This window comes from Capricornis sumatraensis, chromosome 10 (assembly GCF_032405125.1).
Source record: "Capricornis sumatraensis isolate serow.1 chromosome 10, serow.2, whole genome shotgun sequence".
NCBI classification, from domain to species: Eukaryota; Metazoa; Chordata; class Mammalia; order Artiodactyla; family Bovidae; genus Capricornis; species Capricornis sumatraensis.
In genome coordinates this window covers 2,421,753-2,441,773 of record NC_091078.1, presented here as the reverse complement: position 1 = coordinate 2,441,773, position 20,021 = coordinate 2,421,753, and the positions used below count along the sequence as shown (strand labels likewise).

At 48.0% G+C, this 20,021-nt stretch overlaps 1 protein-coding gene across 1 annotated transcript in view; it reads right to left on the bottom strand.

The window, feature by feature from the left end:
- VSTM4 (V-set and transmembrane domain containing 4) overlaps window positions 1-20,021 on the bottom strand; it is a 79,555-nt gene that overhangs the window by 17,071 nt on the left and 42,463 nt on the right. Inside the window, exons 6-7 of the mRNA XM_068982569.1 lie at window positions 8,694-8,800; window positions 7,259-7,320 (exon numbers count right to left, since the gene is read on the bottom strand). Coding sequence (XP_068838670.1) covers window positions 7,259-7,320; window positions 8,694-8,800 — 169 coding nt within the window. The remainder of the gene's footprint in view (window positions 1-7,258; window positions 7,321-8,693; window positions 8,801-20,021) is intronic.

Genomic DNA, 20,021 nt, shown 5'->3' with positions numbered 1-20,021 from the left:
TCACTACGAACAAAGCTAGTGGAGGTGATGGAATTCCAGTTGAGCTATTTCAAATCCTGAAAGATGATGCTGTGAAAGTGCTGCACTCAATATGCCAGCAAATTTGGAAAACTCAGCAGTGGCCACAGGACTAGAAAAGGTCTGTTTTCATCCCAATCCCAAAGAAAGGCAATGCCAAAGAATGCTCAAACTACCGCACAATTGCACTCATCTCACATGCTAGTAAAGTAATGCTCAAAATCCTCTAAGCCAGGCTTCAGCAATATGTGAACCGTGAACTTGCAGATGGTCAAGCTGGTTTTAGAAAGGCAGAGGAACCAGAGATCAAATTGCCAACATCCGCTGGATCAGGGAAAAAGCAAGAGAGTTCCAGAAAAACATCTATTTCTGCTTTCTTGACTATGCCAAAGCCTTTGACTGTGTGGATCACAATAAACTGTGGAAAATTCTGAAAGAGATGGGAACACCAGACCACCTGACCTGCCTCTTGAGAAATCTGTATGCAGGTCAGGAAGCAACAGTTAGAACTGGACATGGAACAACAGACTGGTTCCAACTAGGAAAAGGAGTATGTCAAGGCTGTATATTGTCATCCTGCTTATTTAACTTCTATGCAGAGTACATCATGAGAAATGCTGGGCTGGAAGAAACACAAGCTGGAATCAAGATTGCCAGGAGAAATATCAATAACCTCACATATGCAGATGACACCACCCTTACGGCAGAAAGTGAAGAGGAATTAAAAAGCCTCTTGATGAAAGTGAAAGAGGAGAGTGAAAAAGTTGGCTTAAAGCTCAACATTCAGAAAATGAAGATCATGGCATCCGGTCCCATCACTTCATGGGAAATAGATGGAGAAAGAGTGGAAACAGTGTCAGACTTTATTTTGGGGGCTCCAAAATCACTGCAGATGGAGACTGCAGCCATGAAATCTAGACACTTACTCCTTGTAAGGAAAGTTATGACCAACCTAGATAGCATATTGAAAAACAGAGACATTACTTTGCCAACAAAGGTCCATCTAGTCAAGGCTATTATTTTTCCAGTGGTCATATATGGATGTGAGAGTTGGACTGTGAAGAAAGCTGAGCGCTGAAGAATTGATGCTTTTGAACTGTGGTGTTGGAGAAGACTCTTGAGAGTCCCTTGGACTGCAAGAAGATCCAACCAGTCCATTCTGAAGGAGATCAACTCTGGGATTTCTTTGGAAGGAATGATGCTAAAGCTGAAACTCCAGTACTTTGGCCACCTCATGTGAAGAGTTGACTCATTGGAAAAGACTCTGATGCTGGTAGGGATTGGGGGCAGGAGGAGAAGGGGACCACCGAGGATGAGATGGCTGGATGGCATCACTGATGCGATGGATGCGAGTCTGAGTGAACTCTGGGAGTTGGTGATGGACAGGGAGGCCTGGCGTGCTGCGATTCATGGGGTCTCAAAGAGTCAGACAGGACTGAGCGACTGAACTGAACTGAAGTGAAGGTGTCTACCACATACAGCCTTCACAGTAAGAGAAACATAAACGTCACTTTGTAAAAAGGCATGATGTGGTTCTAGTGAGGAAGAAAGTTGAGTCAGGCATGAGAAGTGCTGAGATACAGGTGAGGCCAGGTGCTGAAGGACCCTCAGGGGGTGGGGGTGCGGTCCTAAAGTCAGATGGATGGGGAGGCGGTGGGCACGGAGGCCAGCTGTGGCCGGGGAGGAGGAAACGACAAGCCAGGGGCCTGAGAAGTCACAGACAGCCTTCGGGCACCAATGGACATGCAGATGGGGGAGAAGGTGCCTAGAGTTTGGACAGCGGGGATATCCTAGGCGGGGCAGGACCGGGGGAAGGCGATGAATTTTGTGTGCCTAAGTTTGGGTACATGAGGAGCTCCCTGGGGAATGTTTCATAAGCGGTCAGAAGAACCACTGTGGAACTGGCTTGAAGACTGAGATTAGGAAACCAACGCGCTGCAGAGGTGGCTGTTGCACCTGTGAGTGCTGAGCCTCCCGGGGACGTGTTCAAGGAGAAGAGGGCCCGAGACAGGCGACACTCTGAGGAGGTGGAGGAGCGGAGCCAGCCTCACCATCTGGGGACGGGTGACAGCCGAGACGGAAAGCAGTCAGCCGGGGTCACAGCCGGCCACCCATGTTTACTCCCAGGGACAAGGGCATCAGTGCCTTGCGGAGTCAGGTAGAACAGATTAACTAAAACGTGCCATGAGAGTTGGCACTGGCAAGTCCCCGACATAGAGGGTGGCACCGATGCCGGGGAGAGTGCAGATGAGTGAAGAAGTGGGGCAGGAGGAGCAGGAGGCCTCAGGAAAGAAAGTGGTGTGTGAGCTGCCTGCTGGAGGCGAGAGGCGGCCCTGCGGGAGGATGCGCCGGGCAGCAGGTGCAGGGCGGAGCGCATGGGGCCAGCAGTGAGGGGACCTGGGCCGCACAGGGCGGCGTGTGGTGGAGTGGAGCGGGAGACCAGCGACAGCCGCCGCTCGCAGGAAGCCGCGTCTCATCCTGGAGGCGAGGGGGAACCACAGGAGTGTTTCGAGCAGGGAAATGACAGGGCTGGAGCTGCACTTGAGAGGGACCCCCAGGCACCAGTGCAGGAGATGGATCCGAGGGGGAGGCAGGATACAAGAGACCCACGAGGAAACCTGCTGTAATCCAGCCCCTGACGTTCCTGATTCCCCCGTGTCTTCAGCCTTCTGCTCGCAAGGGATAGTTTCTCCTTAGAGAACAAGGGTAGTCTGATCTTTCTAGCTACAGAGTGCTACAGGCGAGTGCCTTGGTTCTAGAGAGAGGAAACAGAGGTGACCCACTAAGGGAGCCTCAGTGAGGAGGCGTGACGCTGAGGCAGGAGCCCCCGGGGCTGCACCCTCTGTGAGTCGTTCTGGGGATGCCGCCAGCCAGACCCTCCGGCTCACAGTCCCTGTTGCTATCGAGGTCTCGCCTCCCCATCACAGAGACTGCTTACTCTCCTTCCACGAGGTCTCTGAATCAGTAAATGGCCTAGGGCAAGAAAAGGAAATCAAACGCACTCTGCTCCTTCTGAAATAAGGAGGCGACAACAGCCTTTTCTGGAAGTGTGCAGATCATCTCAGTGAGTTCAGGGGTCCCAAGACCATGGGGAGGAAACAGGGGTCCCCTGAAGGCCGTGTCCATCCCCCCACCGCCAACTGGAAGGATGCACATTTTGAGCTTTGGGAAAGTGCATCCTGGCCCCTTAAGGATGAAGAACCACTGATATATTGGAATAATGATTCATCGTCAGTATTCCAGGTTGTTAGACAAAAGGAACACACTGTCCATCAGAAGGACCCTTGGTGACAAGGCACGGCTTCATAAGCTAATTTTGAGAACAGGTTGTTGTGTTTGGTTCTTTTGTTAAAATAGGGGAAGGCAGTTTAGACACCTCAATTATAAAACGTCTAAGATGCCTTTCTCACCTCTTTTTTCTTCTTGAGTCCTATCATTTTTTCTTTCAAACCACTATTAGTCTCTGGTATATATACTTCTTGCAAAATGCCATGTTATCTTGGAAGCATAAGAAAAGATGTTAAGCTTTGAGGATGAAAACGCAAGGACCCAGGCCTGTCATTTCTGCCTGGAGTCCGAGGGTCTGCTGAGGTTGGCGTGTGTGGTTGAGATGAGGGAGATGGAGCCTGCAAAGCTCCTAACAGAGGAGCTGATACATAGTAAATGCTCAATAAACGGAGGTTCTTCCTTCTTGCCAATGAGTCAGTGGAGGGAGTGGGCAGGTTGCTTTCTTGGGGTGAGCATGTGTCAACATCACTCTGGAAAGAGGGGCTGGGGGGCTGGAGAGCTCTGTGGCCCCGACCACTCCAGGAAACACTGTGTTATGGACTCTGTGGCAAAATGCAGCAGTTATAGAATTAAACACCTAAACTGGTACCCGATCCCAAAGAAAAGATGTTGCTAAATTATTTTCTAAATTACCCACCAAGGCCTGTGTGAGTCAACAGGTAGCTATTGACTGTAGTTTCAGCTGCCATCAAGACTTATTGATCTGAGAGATAAATATCGACCAAATTGAGACTGAGGTCAATCCTGGCCTACTGGGAAAATAAATCTTAATATTAACCAAAACCTGTAGACGCTAGGCCTGGCATTTTTGACTCTAAGCTGCTGATCAGGCAGAGGTACACTCAAAGTCAGTTCTTTACTTTACTGTGTATTGCTGTAGGTGCTTCAGATTGACTCATTTCTGGAAAATTTGCTTTAAAACATTTTAAGTCTTTTCATATCTTAAATTATCAAAGGACAGGGAAATTGCTATTTAATAACAGCATTATGGATATTTCCATAAAACAAAGAATCCATTTTGAACTGCATATATGACTGCCCTGACTTACTTTCTGTGCAAATCAAGAAGGATCTCTGTCCCAGAGGAGCACACCAGCTCAAACAAACAAACAAAAAGTCCACAGCGTCGGGAAGGAGGTTAGGAGGTTCAAGATGCAGGGGACACGTGTACACCTGTGGCCGATTCATGCTGATGCATGGTAAAAACATCACAATATTGCAAAGTAATTATTCTCCAATTAAATTAATTGAAAAAATAAAATTTGATGAAAAATGAAAAAAAAAAACCTCATGTGGGGCCAATTTAGATGTGAAGGGGGGTTTAACCACCCCTCCCAAAAAAGTCCACAGCAAAGAAACGTGTGATTGGAGCCAGTTATTTTTGAAAATGCTATTGAATCTACTTCATTTATGAGTGGCCCCAAACTGCTGAAGGAGGACGCACTGTGTCGCTGTGAACTAGAGAGCTGCCCATTCAAGGCTGCTGACATTGCTCCATCCGGGGCGAGCAGCCCTTTCTTCATGAGAGATGCAACGCTACCCGCCGTGGGTTGTAGGAACTCGCTTTCCTTAAGCAGAGTATTTGTGTGTCCCCACAGGCAAGTCTAGCAAAACCTTTGATGACATGAACCAGATGGAATCACACTGCATGAAAACAGAACCCACAATTCATTGCAGGGAAAAGGAGGTTCTCTCTTGGAAAACAGAGGAGCCATCCTGTCCAGAGGAACGGCAGATAACCTGGGCACAGAAGAGGTCAGGGGTAAGGCTGAGCCAGGAGAAGATGTCAGAGTCATGCACAGAGATTCAGGTTTCCCTCCGAGACAAAGCTTTGAATAAGCTGGTTAAAACCTTACGCTCTGGATTCAGAAGGACACAGGTGCTGACTGCAACCATCAAGCTCGCAACATTACAGATTTGAAAATCTTTGCTTGCCCTGACCTTGTATAGACACATTATGCTTAGGAAGCTTTATTTTTACCTTTCATACTAATTAATTTTTTCTGTGGTATGAAGTACCACATATATATGGTACCATATACGGAAAAGATAATCACCATATACGGAAAAGATAATCCCTTCTTCACTGCGCTGCAATGTCACTTTTGTCGTAAAATCAAGTGACAATACATATGCAGATAAGTTTGGGGCTCTTTATTATTTTCTTTTGGTTTATATTTCTATTCTTGTGCTAATACCATTACTTGAAAGCGAAGTGAAAGTGTTAGCTGCTCAGTAGTGCCCAACTCTTTGTGACCCCATGGACCGCGGCCCGCCAGGCTCCTTCCTCTGTCCATGGAATTCTCCAGGCGAGAATACTGGCATGGGTTGCCATGCCCTCCTCGAGGGCATCTTCCCAACCCAGGGATTGAACCTGGGCCTCCTGCACTGCAGGCAAATTCTTTACTGTCTGAGCCGCCAGGGAAGCCCAGTTACTTACTACATGGCTCAGTTACTACAGTTTTAATGTAAATTTTGTGAACTGGCATATATAAACTCTCCACTTTTCTGTTTCTTGGCTTTGCCATTCATACACATTTCAGAATAAGCTTGCCCGTTTCTCCGCCCCTCTCTCCCTCTCTCTTTCTGTCTCTCTCTCTCTCTCACACACATATACAACTGCTGAACAAAATCAGCAACAAAACGAAAAACAATACAAGCACACATTGAAAAGAAATTAAGTCTCCACGTATGCACACTGATGTAAAGAAATTAGTGAATAAATCAACGAGAGAAGGGAGCCAGCTCTCGCTTGTAGAAGACTTTTAAGTAGTAAACAGAGGCGGGTTGAGGAAAACAGGAAATCACCATTAACTCACCATAGTAATAAGTGCTGCAAGCAAAACCCACTGACGATGCAAATGAGTAGATGGAAGTTCAAGGAAAAACAGACTATTTGCATGGGTTGGATGCGTCTCCCCTAAAACACTATGACTGTGGTGGTTTTCATATGTGTCCAAGGTCTTTGATCTCCCTCCCTTCAAGAGGTGCAGCTTCACTCTCCTCCTCTCGAGTGTGACCGGGACTTAGTGACTGACTTCTAACAAATAGAGGACGGGGAGGAAAAAGGAGTGATTTTATGTGAAGTCTGGCAGACTCACCCTTACTAAGCGGTCAAGGTGAATGTCACAGCAGGTCCCCGCCATGGGACGCAACGAGAAAGGCATATCCCTTCTGTGTTGCGCTTCCCTCAAATCCATAACCTCATTTCTAATCATTAGAAAACCTCAGAGAAACCCCAATCAAGGGACATTCTAAAAAATGCAGCTACGACCCTTTAAAGTGCCAAGGCCGCAGAGCTGAGGCACTGGTCCTGACTGGAAGGGGTTAAGGAGGCAGGACCGTGACGTCCATGCGCTAGCCTGGATGGGGTCCTACCCCAGAAGAAGAACATTCGTGGAAAAACTGCTGAAATCGGACCCGAATCTGGAGTGCAGTTAATGGTAATATATGCTGAGGCTAAATTCTTAGTTTTGACAAATACACCACGGCTTTGTGAGATGTTAACCTTAGGAAAAGCTGGGTGCCGAGTGGACAGGAACTTTCTGTATCATCTTTCTAGCGCTTCTGAAAATCTAAAAAGTATTTCAAAATGAAAAGTACAACATATATTCTGGAAGGTTCTCTCGCAGTCTCTTCAGAGTGGTTATCAAGACAAATTTATACCAGCTGGTCCACTTTATATTTCATTCATTTCAGAGTGTGATTTTTTTCCTTCTTTTCGAAAAGGAGCATGGATGATAAAACGCAATCCCACATGTATTTTTTAAAAGCCACTCTGGGAACTAGGTATGGAGAAAAATAGGCTCAAAAGCTGACCCAAGAAGAGAGAACGGCTTTGCTTGGGGATGAAGCACCAAGAACTTGGAGCATGTTTTGAGTTAATCAAGGTGCTCCTTGGAACAAAGTGTTTGGGGCTTGAGGGGACAGCACAGAGAACGTGGTTACTCACCAGGGTGACTTTCCTTTGTGGCTTTAACAGCTTCGGTTTATGGAACGTGGTGGCGATGGGAGCTGCAGGAACACATCAAGGGTTTAGTTTGCAGCTCCTCCCAGGACCCTTAGAGTCCACACACCATGAGCACCACAGACACAGAGTCTTCTGGGCCCCTTCCTGCCTTCGTGGAAGAACTTTAGTTTCTGATCCAGGTAACAGCTGGACTGCTGCCCTTCGGGGAATGGTGATCCCCTCCTAGCCTTTGGACATGTCCTCCTCTCTCCTCAACAAGGTCGACAAAACACCACCAGCTACAAAGAGGTCAGATGTGCAGGTGAGAACCAAGTACCCTTGGTTAAGGCTGAGGCTGGAACTTTCCCTGGGGCTTCCTCCTAGCTGCACACTAACCTGGACTGTGGTGACCTTTGACCCTCACAGCCACCCTGTGAAGTCATTAGGGAAGGTCTTATTGTGCCCATATAACGGAGGAGCAAACCGAGGCTCTTCCTGCAATGTCATGTAACTGACTAGTATTTAAATGATTTGGGACTTGAACCCAAAGTCAGGCTCTGCCACGTGGTTCTCTGAGTCTCACATTCGTCTTTCGTTAGGGCACTGACCACCCTGATAGAATGAGACTCTACATCAGTACACTGCCCAGCCCAGAGCAGGGACCCCCTTCCCTCCCAGACCCACCCGTGTCATGCCTCCCAGGAGGCCCATGCCTCCTAGCCTCTCTGTCCACTGATGTATGTTCAGACTCAGCACCACTGCCTTCTGCCACAGGGCTCAATGGGAGCTTAGGGGACACCCTAGAGAGCCCCAGCTGAGGAATACAATGGATCTTGTCTTGCTATTAAATTATTCACTGGGGCAACCCTTGTATTCCCAACTCTATATCAAAACCTTTGAGGTATGACCTAAATTAGCCACCGTTATTTTCGGAACTATTTAAAGACACCTGTAGTTCTTGCCTCAGGAAATGCCCATCTCCCTCATTTGTGCTGCCCCGTCATGATTCCTTGGAATCAAGGAATAACCCTCATTTTATCCCTAGAACAAATCCAAACTACATTGCTCACCTGGTTTTTATCCTTAGAAAAATCAGAGAAACGTTTTCCCTTAAATGAACAGATACCCTTTTGCCCCATCCTGCTTTGCGCAGATCACGTTAGTAGTTCAGAAGGAAATACACTTCGGAACAGTCTGTAGAGGCTGACCCCCCACTACAACCCCCGCAGCTCCCTGCTAAAGCCGTGTGTGGCCAGCGGCGCCACCCCCCACCAGCCCGCCTCAGGGACAGGGCTCAGATATGATGAGAATCTAGGTGGAGTTTTCCAGGCCATACAATCAGGACTGCCGCATCCCCATCTGTCCATCTCCCGCCCTAAACTCACATCAGGCCCCAGGTGCTGTGCTCACACGTGGTGACCACTGGCTAGCTCCCTACCTTTGGCAGGAACTGCGGGAGGGACGTCAGCCTTCTCCTTCCGCCTCTTGCCCTTCTTGGGCTGCAGTGGAGCCAAGCTGGTCACGCTCGTGACCGTCTCCCCCGAGCTGTAGAAGGAAAAGGCCCAGGTGAAGGCAAAGGCAGCTTTGTTCCAAGCAACAGCTTCTGAGAACCCAGACGGACCTATGTAAGGCAGGAGCTTTTTAGAGCTGAAATGAGATGGCTCTGGCTTATCTCCAGGGATGCTTGGTATTGACCCTTGGCTAAGGATGATGAGACGAGCTAGTTAGGACTATGTGATGTGTAAAGTTCCACAATCTCTGGAGAGACCCGGGGCCAGCTTGCTTACATTGTTCGGGGATGTATACATTAGTGGTTTACACGTAGTTAATGGGTCTACTCAGTCTGGCTATATCACCAGTAGGGTGTTCAGAGAGCACTAAAAACTTCTCCTTGAGCTCCCCTAACACCAGCATGCCTTGCACATGCCTTGGTGGTTCACGATCCAGAGACAGAGCAGCCCCTGGGCCAGTGAGAAAGGACCCTGGGGACCTGCAGCTGGGACCCCCGGGGCCACCGGGATTGGCTATATCCTCCCGCTGCACCTTCACCTATAAGGCAGAGCCGGAAATGATCCTCAGGAGTGTGGCGAGTGCTTTCACTTATCTGGGTGGTTACTTATATAGTCACTGTAGTATCATATTCCATGTGTTATCCATTATAACCCAAAGTGATGGGTAAGCCTTTTATTACAGGTAAGAATACCAAGACTCAGAGATGCCAAGTGGCTTGCCCTAAGCCACAGTTTGTAAGCACACAACACAGAAACTGCAAGCCCAGACTGGCCGGACGTGAGACCTGTCGCCAGGGCCACCGGCGTGACAGAGGGCACACACTTCCTTGAACGGCCATCAGTCTCCTTTCAGATGCATCCTATTGGCTGCAACAAGGAGCGTGCCTCTCCTGTCCTCAGACACACAATCGCCAGGCAAGTACAGTTACCGAGAGAGGCTCTCTCCATGATACACAGGACGTCTAGAAGTCCATTAAAATATGACCCAATAACCAAAATGAACGAAGGTGGTAAACAGTCTTCACCCAAGAGGAAAGGCTCATACCTAGGAAAACATGCTAAAACTTCCTCAAGAAAGAGGAATCCAAATAAAAAGGTACTGCACTTCCTTTCTGCACACATCAGAATGGCAACTATCAGACTTAAGGCAAAACACTCTTTTGGCAAGGGTGTGAGGAGTCAGGCACTCAGAAGTATTGGGGTTACAAGTGGAAACCCTTCCTGATGCAGAGTAATTCAGCAATCAGGATCACAGGGCTATCAGAATTAGCAAGGTTTCTATTCTATGACCTGGCAGTTTCACTTCTGGGAATTGATTCTGTGGATATTCTTGCATGGGTACAATAGGTCCATATAAGTCATTATCGTGCTATTGGTAACAGCAATAGATTAGAGACAACCCAACTGTCCACCAGCACAGGACTGGGGAAGGGAATTATGGCGAATCCATGAACGCACACAGAGGGTCCTTTGAAACTGGAATGAGGAAGCTATTTATACCAGGATAAGGAAAGACCCACTGTTAAGTGAAAAGGCTAGGTGTTGGACAATGTGTAAAACGTGTCACTTTTTGTATTAAAAAAAAAGGAGAAAATGATATATATTAGTATTTATGTACACAAGCATAGAGAAACTTTGGAAATATTCATTAGAGAATTTAAAAAGTATTCCTTAGAATGAGGGTGCTGAGGAACTAAAGAGATAGAAGACTGGACAGGGAGAATTATCACTGCACATATATTTTTAAAATTAATTATTTAACTTTTAAATTTAAATTACTAAACGATGTGATTGTACAGGGGCTTCCCAGCTGGTGCTAGTGGTAGAGAACCCCCCCCGACAATGCAGGAGACATAAGAGATGCGGGTTTGACCCCTGGGTCGGGAAGATCCCCTGCAGGAGGGCTTGGCACCCCACTCCAGTATTCTTGCCTGGAGAATCCCATGGAGAGAGGAGCCAGGTGACCTACAGTTCATAGGGTTGCAAAGAGTCGGACGCACCTGAAGCGACTTAGGTGCACACATGTGACAGAATAATCTTTGAAAAACAGTAAATTAAACACAAATACCTATCTAAATATGTATACATTTAATAAAAGAAAATAGACTATTTTAATACAGTCCTCCAACGGCACCCCACTCCACTACTCTTGCCTGGAAAATTCCATGGATGGAGGAGCCTGGTAGGCTGCAGTCCATGGGGTCGCTAAGAGTCGGACACGACCGAGCGACTTCACTTTCACTTTTCCCTTTCATGCACTGGAGAAGGACATGGCGACCCACTCCAGTCTTCTTGCCTGGAGAATCCCAGGGACGGGGGAGCCTGGTGGGCTGCCATCTATGGGGTTGCACGGAGTCGGACACAACTGAAGCGACTTAGCAGCAGCAGCAGCAGAGTTTTAAAATAACAAAGACTGAGTCACACAGTGACTAGTGGGGCAATTTCTAAGAACATAGTTCACACCAAGAGTCCCCAAAGACAGCTTATTTTTATCGGGCAGAAACTCTAACTGGCCACGACTTTAAGGATAAGGTCAACTGTGTAAATTCACAAATAGCCAAAAGGAATGTGTGTTTACAAAACCCTGGCCACTAAGAGGGAAAAAGGGATCAGAAACCCTCGGGATTGTTTAAATACACAACCACACATACAGCTTGATTTCCTAGCATCTTAAACTCTTGAAATGTTTTTTTTCTTTCCATTATAAATTAATGCATGTTCATGTTTTAAAATGGTAATTACGGACATGAAAACAAAAACAATAAGTCTGTCGTAACCTTTGTAAATATTTCCAGTCTTTTCCCTCTTCTATGTTTTATTTCTTTTTTGAGCAGTTCTGTGTTCACAACAAAACCGAGCAAAAGGTTCAGAGATTTCAGACAGACCACTGCCACATCATGAACTTCCTCCACCAGAAGGGTGTATTTGCGCTAATTAATGAAACTACTTTGACACATCATTACCACCCAAAGGTCACTGTTTAATTAGGGTTCACTCTTGGTGGTGTACATCCTATGGGTGTGGACAAATCTGTAGTGTATCCATTCCTAGAGAAAGGTACAGAAGTTTCCACGCCCCCAGATTCCTCTGTGCTCCACCTAGTCATCCCTCTCCCCCATCTCTGGCAACCACTGTTTACTGTCTCCATAGCTTTGCCTTTTCCAGAACGCCGTACATTGTCTGAACCTTTTCAGACTGGCTTCACTCACTTAGAAATATGCATTTAAGTTTTCTCCATGTCTTTTCATAGCTTGATAGCTCATCTCTCTTTAATGTCAACTAATATTCCATTGTTTGAATGTACCAGAGTTTATTTATTCATTCATCTACTGAAGGACATCTTTGTTGCTCCCAAGTTTTGGAGATTATGAATAAACAGCTGCTAGCAACATCCATAGGCAAGCTTTGGCGTGGATTTAAATTTCAACTCTTCCCTAGCTCTTCTACATTGTTTTAAAAAAAATAAAACTGTATTACAATTTTGCATCCTTCTTTTTACTTAATCTACATTTTCCAAATTGATATGCCCTCCTACTATTCTAATGACAAGACATGCGGCAGTTTACTTAGCCTTTCCCCAGCATCTAAACATCTGTTTCCCAATTTGATATATAAATAACATTGCTATAAATATATTTGTGCATAATGGTTTTCCATTCTTAGACTTTTGTTTTTTGAATTCTTAGACCTAGAAGCATTAGTTCAGAAAAAAAGGATCATTTTAAAGGCTATTTGATGCCCACTGTCAAAATGATTTCTGACAAGTTAGTACTATTTTATAGCCACTTGGTCGATGGGTAAGCATATTTATGTTTTCATCCTTTTTAACACCAGATTTATCAGTTTAAAAATTTTCTCTCATTTAATAAAGAAAAATGTGATATCTCCTTCTATTTGCATTTATCAGTCTACCCTACACAAGGCACTGTGAAAAGTACCTGATAGCCGTAACCTCTGACCCTCCTAGATGGGAAAACGAAGCCTCAGAGGGGTCAAGGCAGGCGCACTGGGATCTGAACCAGTTCCATCTGCCGCCAGGCCCTGAAGCAAGGACTCTGGGCCCAGCCCAGACAACAGAGAACAAGAAAACTAGGGCAGGAAGAAGGTCGATAGAGCCAGATCCAGAAAGGCTGCTCTGGGCTTAAACCAGCTTCCTAAAGAGAAGGTAGCAGAAGGCGGCATCAGCATTTCACTGCATTTCCAGTCTGTACTAAACGCAGCTGCTGAGAGCTCTGTCCTGGTAAGAGAGGCCGGACTGAGTGCTAGGCTCTGTAGGGGGCTGTGGGTCACGACAGCTATGTTAGCAACTCACTGTCATTTGCAGTTATGGGCCCCCCCTCACCAAGGTCAACTGCCATCGATAAAGGCCAAGGACTAGTGTAAATAAGGTGAGTTTCTTGACATCTGGCTCGAGGTTTCTGAAAGCGCTCCATAGGCTTCCACTACCACACAAGGTCATCCACAGTCCATGCCAGGAGCTCTGTACAGCCTGGAGAACTTCACTCTCAAGGTGGAAGAATGGTGCTTCCCTTGAAAAGACTTTTTCTCATAAATACATCACACTATGTCAAACACACAGAACTACCTCTGGTAAGTAGAAGCACTAAATGGGTGTGGCCTATGACTGTCTTACCAGCATTGGTATCATCATTATTATGGAATCTGCTCTCCTTGAACAGGGAGCTGGCTGGACTTGGCAGAGTTCTCAGAAACCTGCACCAGGACCTGCAGACCCCGGGGATCCTGATGCGTCACTTTCTGCATAAGACCTTCTTGCATGCATTTTGCGAAGACATCAGGATAAGAGCTGCTCCTTTGTGAGGTAATTGCCAAGGCACCCTCCTGTCCACTGCCTCCCCGTGGCCTTTCATCATAAATGGTTTACATCACCTCAGAGGTTCTGCTGGTCTTGTCATGAGAGCTCGTCCTTTGCAGTCCCTGCCAGTTCTCACGGAGTCTGCACACTGGCTTAGGTTTAGTTTGTAAGTTTAAGATCTCTGAACGCCGACTGGTAAGACTGGGAGGTGCTTCCTTAATATTCAGCGGTCCCATGCAGTGTTGGCCTTGGGTCATAAGAATAATGGCAAAAAGAGATCCCTGGGGTTATCTGCCCAGCATCCACTCACTGCCTTCTGCAGCTGAAGGGACCCGTTTGGGTGGCACTGACCCCCAACCCCTGCTCAGCACAACCTCACGCTCTGGCCATAGAGCACGGTTCAGGTTGGTCCCACAGCGGTGACTGCAATTGTGTTTGCTTCCTGGGGAAGCAAGATGAGTCCTCCATGAGGCCTGGGTGAAGGCTCCTGAGCCACCTCTCCTTTCCTGGGAGGAGCAGGACTGGCTGGAGTTGCATCAAAACCTGGAGGCAGCGCTGCCTGGAGGGAGGCTGGGGACAGAAGTCACGGCCCCGAGGGCCCAGTGTCCCCTGGTGGAGGCTCACACCCTGCAGCACCCCGGCCAGGAGCCAGCCGAGCCTTCTCCTGGGTAGGACCATCTGCGCTTGCAATCCAAAGGTCTGTAAATAGTATAGAGGGCTAGCTATTCATCTAAGAGTTGGCAGTTTTATTCATGCTCTTAGTCTGGGGAGATTAATTTGTACCTAGCAGGCTTTTTATGAGGATTAGAAATAAACCCCATCAAGTGTTCAGCCACAGAGGTACACGGGCACTTGATGAGTAATTATGAGGAATTAGTCCACAGCCAGTATTATCTCACTGAACCCTGACGACAACCCTGAGCTACAGGACAAAGGCAAGCTGATGCCCATTTGGTGGAGAGTGACCTAGTCCCACAGAAGCTGAGAGACTGCTCCCACGCCACCACGTAGCAGGTGGCATAGTTCCACCTGATGCCAAAACCAGGTGGAGGCTTTTCGTGTTATTCCAGGAATAACCAGATCCCATCACCATGGCTGTCTTCCCCTTGCATGCCTCTGCCTGGGGCTCTGAAAGGAGGGAGGTGAGCCTGAGCCCCCGGGTGGGCCAGGATAAGACAGCACAGCGATGTCCTCAGGGATGCAGGAAGCGAGACCAGGAGACACACACCGGGAGCCTGTCGTCCCAGCCCTCACCCCCTGGCCTGCTCAGCTGAATGCGGTCACAAGGGAAGACACCTACAAATCGATGCCTATGACCGGAGCTCACTGGACTTTCCAAAGTCAGGACGGGGCAGAGCCGCTGCAGTCATCTCCAGCCAAGCCCCTTCCGCTTCCCCTTCCATCGCCCTGACTCTCCTGCAGCACCCACTTCTCGTCCATTTCTGTGACTGCCAATTCCAGAGCTCTCACAGTCAGACCCAAGCCCCCCAGGACGCCTGGGCCAGTGTGTGAGCCCCAGAGCCAGGTGGCCTGGGCTGGTAGCCCTACTGTTCCTGCCCTCACTGGTCAGGAGACCTCACCAACACCCACACTCTTTTGGGACTGGTTTCCCAACTGTAGGATGGGGATAATCACAGCAGCCACTCATGGGGTTGTTGTGAGGCCAGAAGAAGATGGTGTGTGTCCCGTGCTCAGCACTGCGCCAGGCATGTAATAAATGAGGCTTTGTCATTACTTTTAATATGATGACTGCCACCCTCTGCAATCTGCCCTGCCACCACCTCCAGCCTCACCTGCCTGCTGTTCTGCCCTGAATCTCCAAGATCCCTCACCCCGTGGACGAAACCCCTTCCCCAGCTGTGCTCTTCCCGCCCCACTTCTGTGTGCTGCTGCCCCCATCCCTCTTCTCCTGCAATGCTCTAACTCAACCTCCAAGACCCAGCCCAGACCTCAGCCCCAGGAGACCCCGAGACAGGCTTGGGAGCGCCCCCGCTGGGTGCCCGCAACAGCGCTGTGGCCACGGCTCTGCCACCGCCTTGTTCCTCTGCATCTCCCAGACCTCAAGGCGTGGGCTGGTGTTATTTCATCCTCACTCAAAGGGCCTTACAAGCCTACAGAAGAAACACTCGTAAGTATTGACTGAATAATGACAGGACTATTTGCACAGAGCTCACCGCTGACCTGTTGGAAGCACTTTATACAGACTAACTCTTAAAATCCTCCCAACTCCTTACCTGCTAGAGCTATGATTGCCCTCATTTTATCAGAGAGGTTGAAAAATTAGCCAAAGGCACACAGCAGTCTATGGCAGAGCTGGCATGTGAACTGAGGGAGCCTGGCCACAGAACCTCTAACCATCACAGCAGACGGCCCTTCGCAGAAGGAATAAATGTTCTGTAACACTGCTCCTATTCACTATGCTTCAACTGGCTTCAGTACACACGAAGCAACTAGTCACATACCTCAGTTTGGAGCACATGTCTTCATATTCTCTTTGAAATCACATCTCTGCCTTCTCTCCAAGACCCTAAACAAATCACTTAGTAATCCCATACTTCGATTGTGAAGTATGTTTTAAAATGTTTATAAATCTCTGATGTTTCAGAAAAGACTGAAAAATGCTTTAAACTAAGCTCATAAAACACAGTCAACCTGTGCCTATAATTTATCCAACATGTAAAGAGTCTGTTGACCTGACTGTCTATCCTTGAGAAAGTGTTTGCACCAGAAAACATGAAGAAAGCTTGGACGACTTCAGCTGTAACTGTTATCGGCACAGATAACATAACGCCCACCTTAATTTCTCCCACTTGGAGATACTTTATTATCTCAAGTGCATAAGACGAGTTCAAGCAAAAGGTCAGGAAATGCGCTGGCTGGGAACTGCCTTTCTGTGCCCCGTCCGCCCTCTTGACAGCTTGACTGAACTTGAAGAGAGGCCCCTGAGTGCGCCGAGGAGGAGTCACGGTGTGGGTGCTGCTGCTGCTATTGCCGCTAAGTCGCTTCAGTCGTGTCCGACTCTGTGCGACCCCATAGACGGCAGCCCACCAGGCTCCTCTGCCCAAGGGATGTTCCAGCCAAGAGTGGGAACACATCACAAATCCACGAAATCGGTGGCCTTGCATTTCCAATCCGATTTTCTGGAGCTTTGGGGTACAGTTTCACAGTCGTCAGCTGAGCTGCTCTCCAGATAGCTGAAATCTTGCAGCGCCCTGAGATGCTCGCTAAGGCCCAAGTGTCTGCTCCGGGAGAGGGCGATCCGCCATGGGAAAGGGACAGTCCTCCAGCTCTGCAGGTCAAGGCCGCCCTCCCAGGAGACGGCAGTTTCCGACTTCAGGGCCAGCACGCATGAAGATGAAACTTGTTTTCTTCCTGTTTGAACTTCTCTCAAAAAGTCAAGGAATCCCCTAGCGTCCCCACGTTCGGCCCCAGTCACTTGGCAAGGCCTGGCTCTCGGGGACCACAGCCTCAGGGCCAGCACGCGGCCTCTTCCTGAGGGCCCCTCCCCTGCCTGCGCTCTCTGCCCATTCTCCCTTAGGAGGAAGTGGCCAGAGGACAAAGACAGACATTCATCCCAGTCGTGGCTTGAGGGGCCCGGGGGCCCGCTGCCATAGCACGGATCATGGAGCCCAGAGGTGGGAGCTCCCTGGCACAACAGGGACAGGAAAAAGAAACGCCTGGGCTATAGCGGCAGAGCACAATTCAGGTCAAGGCCAGTCAAAGTGGCAAGGACTGACCGGTTCACAGGAGAGGCCCCGTGGCAGAGCACAGCCTGCACTAAGCAAATCAGCATGAGGTTCTTTACAGAAAGCTGAGTGCAAGCCAGGAGGGCGCCCAGGTTTAAGAGGGCAGACCCAGTCCCTGCAGGGTCCTGGGGTACGGTGAGAGAGGCAGGTTTTCCAGAGGCAGATCTGTGGCCTGGCCCAACAGGAGACAGGTCGCGGGACGAGCTTAGCTCAGGCACCCAGTCTCGCTGACGGCACCAGCGGGTCAAGGCGGCAGCGTTTAAGCGGGACCTTGTGCTCATCTCTGACCTCTGGCTTTGCAAGACTGAGGGGAGACCAAGCTCTAATGCCCACGGGGCTGAGGTGACATTCTCACTGTACTTATAACATCAGCACCAGGTCAGAATAGATGCAACTGAGGGGAAATGAGGGAAGGGAAGGAAGCAGACTCCCGCAGCGCTTGCTAAGGATTTAAGGCCAGACGCTAGATGCAAGTTCCTAGAAACACTGGCACGCTGACCTCTCCACAGCCTATGGCGTCCCCCGAGCCATAACCTCTTCCAGTGTCTGAAATGCCAATACTGGAGCCTTTTCAGGGCATATGCTTAAAAAAATTTTTTTCCTGAGGCATAATTTCAGTTCAGTTCAGTTGCTCAGTCATGTCTGACTCCTTGTGACCCCATGAATCGCAGCACGCCAGGCCTCCCTGTTCAACACCATCTCCCGGAGTTCACTCAGACTCACGTCCATCGAGTCCGTGATGCCATCCAGCCATCTCATCCTCGGTCGTCCCCTTCTCCTTCTGCCCCCAATCCCTCCCAGCATCAAAGTCTTCTCCAATGAGTCAACTCTTCGCATGAGGTGGCCAAAGTACTGGAGTTTCAGCTTTAGCATCCTTCCTTCCAAAGAAATCCCAGGGCTGATCTCCTTTAGAATGGACTGGTTGGATCTCCTTGCAGTCCAAGGGGCTCTCAAGAGTCTTCTCCAACACCACAGTTCAAAAGCATCAATTCTTCGGCACTCAGCCTTCTTCACAGTCCAACTCTCACATCCATACATGACCACAGGAAAAACCATAGCCTTGACTAGACGGACCTTAGTCAGCAAAGTAATGTCTCTGCTTTTGAATATGCTGTCTAGGTTGGTCATCACTTTTCTTCCAAGGAGTAAGCGTCTTCTAATTTCATGGCTGCAGTCACCATCTGCAGTGATTTTGGAGCCCAAAAAAATGAAGTCTGACACTGTTTCCACTGTTTCCCCATCTATTTCCCATGAAGTGATGGGACCAGATGCCATGATCTTCGTTTTCTGAATGTTGAGCTTTAAGCCAACTTTTTCACTCTCCTCTTTCACTTTCATCAAGAGGCTTTTTAGCTCCTCTTCACTTTCTGCCATAAGGGTGGTGTCATCTGCATATCTGAGGTGATTGATATTTCTCCCGGCAGTCTTGATTCCAGCTTGTGTTTCTTCCAGTCCAGCGTTTATCATGATGTACTCTGCATAGAAGTTAAATAAGCAGGGTGACAATATACAGCCTTGACGTACTCCTTTTCCTATTTGGAACCAGTCTGTTGTTCCATGTCCAGTTCGAACTGTTGCTTCCTGACCTGCATACAGATTTCTCAAGAGACAGGTCAGGTGGTCTGGTATTCCCATCTCTTTCAGAATTTTCCACAGTTTATTGTGATCCACACAGTCAAAGGCTTTGGCATAGTCAATAAAGCAGAAACAGATGTTTTTCTGGAACTCTCTTGCTTTTTCCATGATCCAGCGGATGTTGGCAATTTGATCTCTGGCTCCTCTGCCTTTCTAAAACCAGCTTGACCATCTGCAAGTTCACGGTTCACATATTGCTGAAGCCTGGCTTGGAGAATTTTGAGCATTACTTTACTAGCATGTGAGATGAGTGCAATTGTGCGGTAGTTTGAGCATTCTTTGGCATTGCCTTTCTTTGGGATTGGAATGAACACTGACCTTTTCCAGTCCTGTGGCCACTGCTGAGTTTTCCAAATGTGCTGGCATATTGAGTGCAGCACTTTCACAGCATCATTTTTCAGGATTTGAAACAGCTCAACTGGAATTCCACCACCTCCACTAGCTTTGTTCGTAGTGATGCTTTCTGAGGCCCACTTGTGGCATAATTTACTCCCCATAAAATTCCCTGATCATAAGCATACGGTTCAATAATTTCAGTAGATTTATAAAGTTGTACAACCATTGCCTCAATACAGGTTTAGAACATCTCTGTCACTCTGCAAAAGTTTCCTCTTGCCAAATAAATAATAGTGAATATGGCTGGGTCTATGTCTACTGTTTTAAGAAATCACCGCATTGTCTTTCCAAAGCGGCTACACCATTGTACATGCTCCCCAGCAATATGCAGCCGCACCACATCCCGGCCAGCATCTGACACTGCCTTTTTTACCGCAGCATTGCAGTGGGCGTTTGGCGGCGTGGCATTGTGGTCTTAATCACACTTGTTTGATACTAATGATATGCAGCACATTTTCATGAGCTTGTTAGCCATTTACATACCTTCTTTAGGGAACTATCTATTCAAATCTTTTTGCTCATTTTTTAAATTGAGGTACAGTTGCTGTACGATCCTAACCAAGTTTCAGGTATACGACATAGTGATACACATTTTTTAAGGTTATATCCCATTTATACTTATTATAAAATATTGGGGAAAACCACTGGTTGTATCCCCTGTG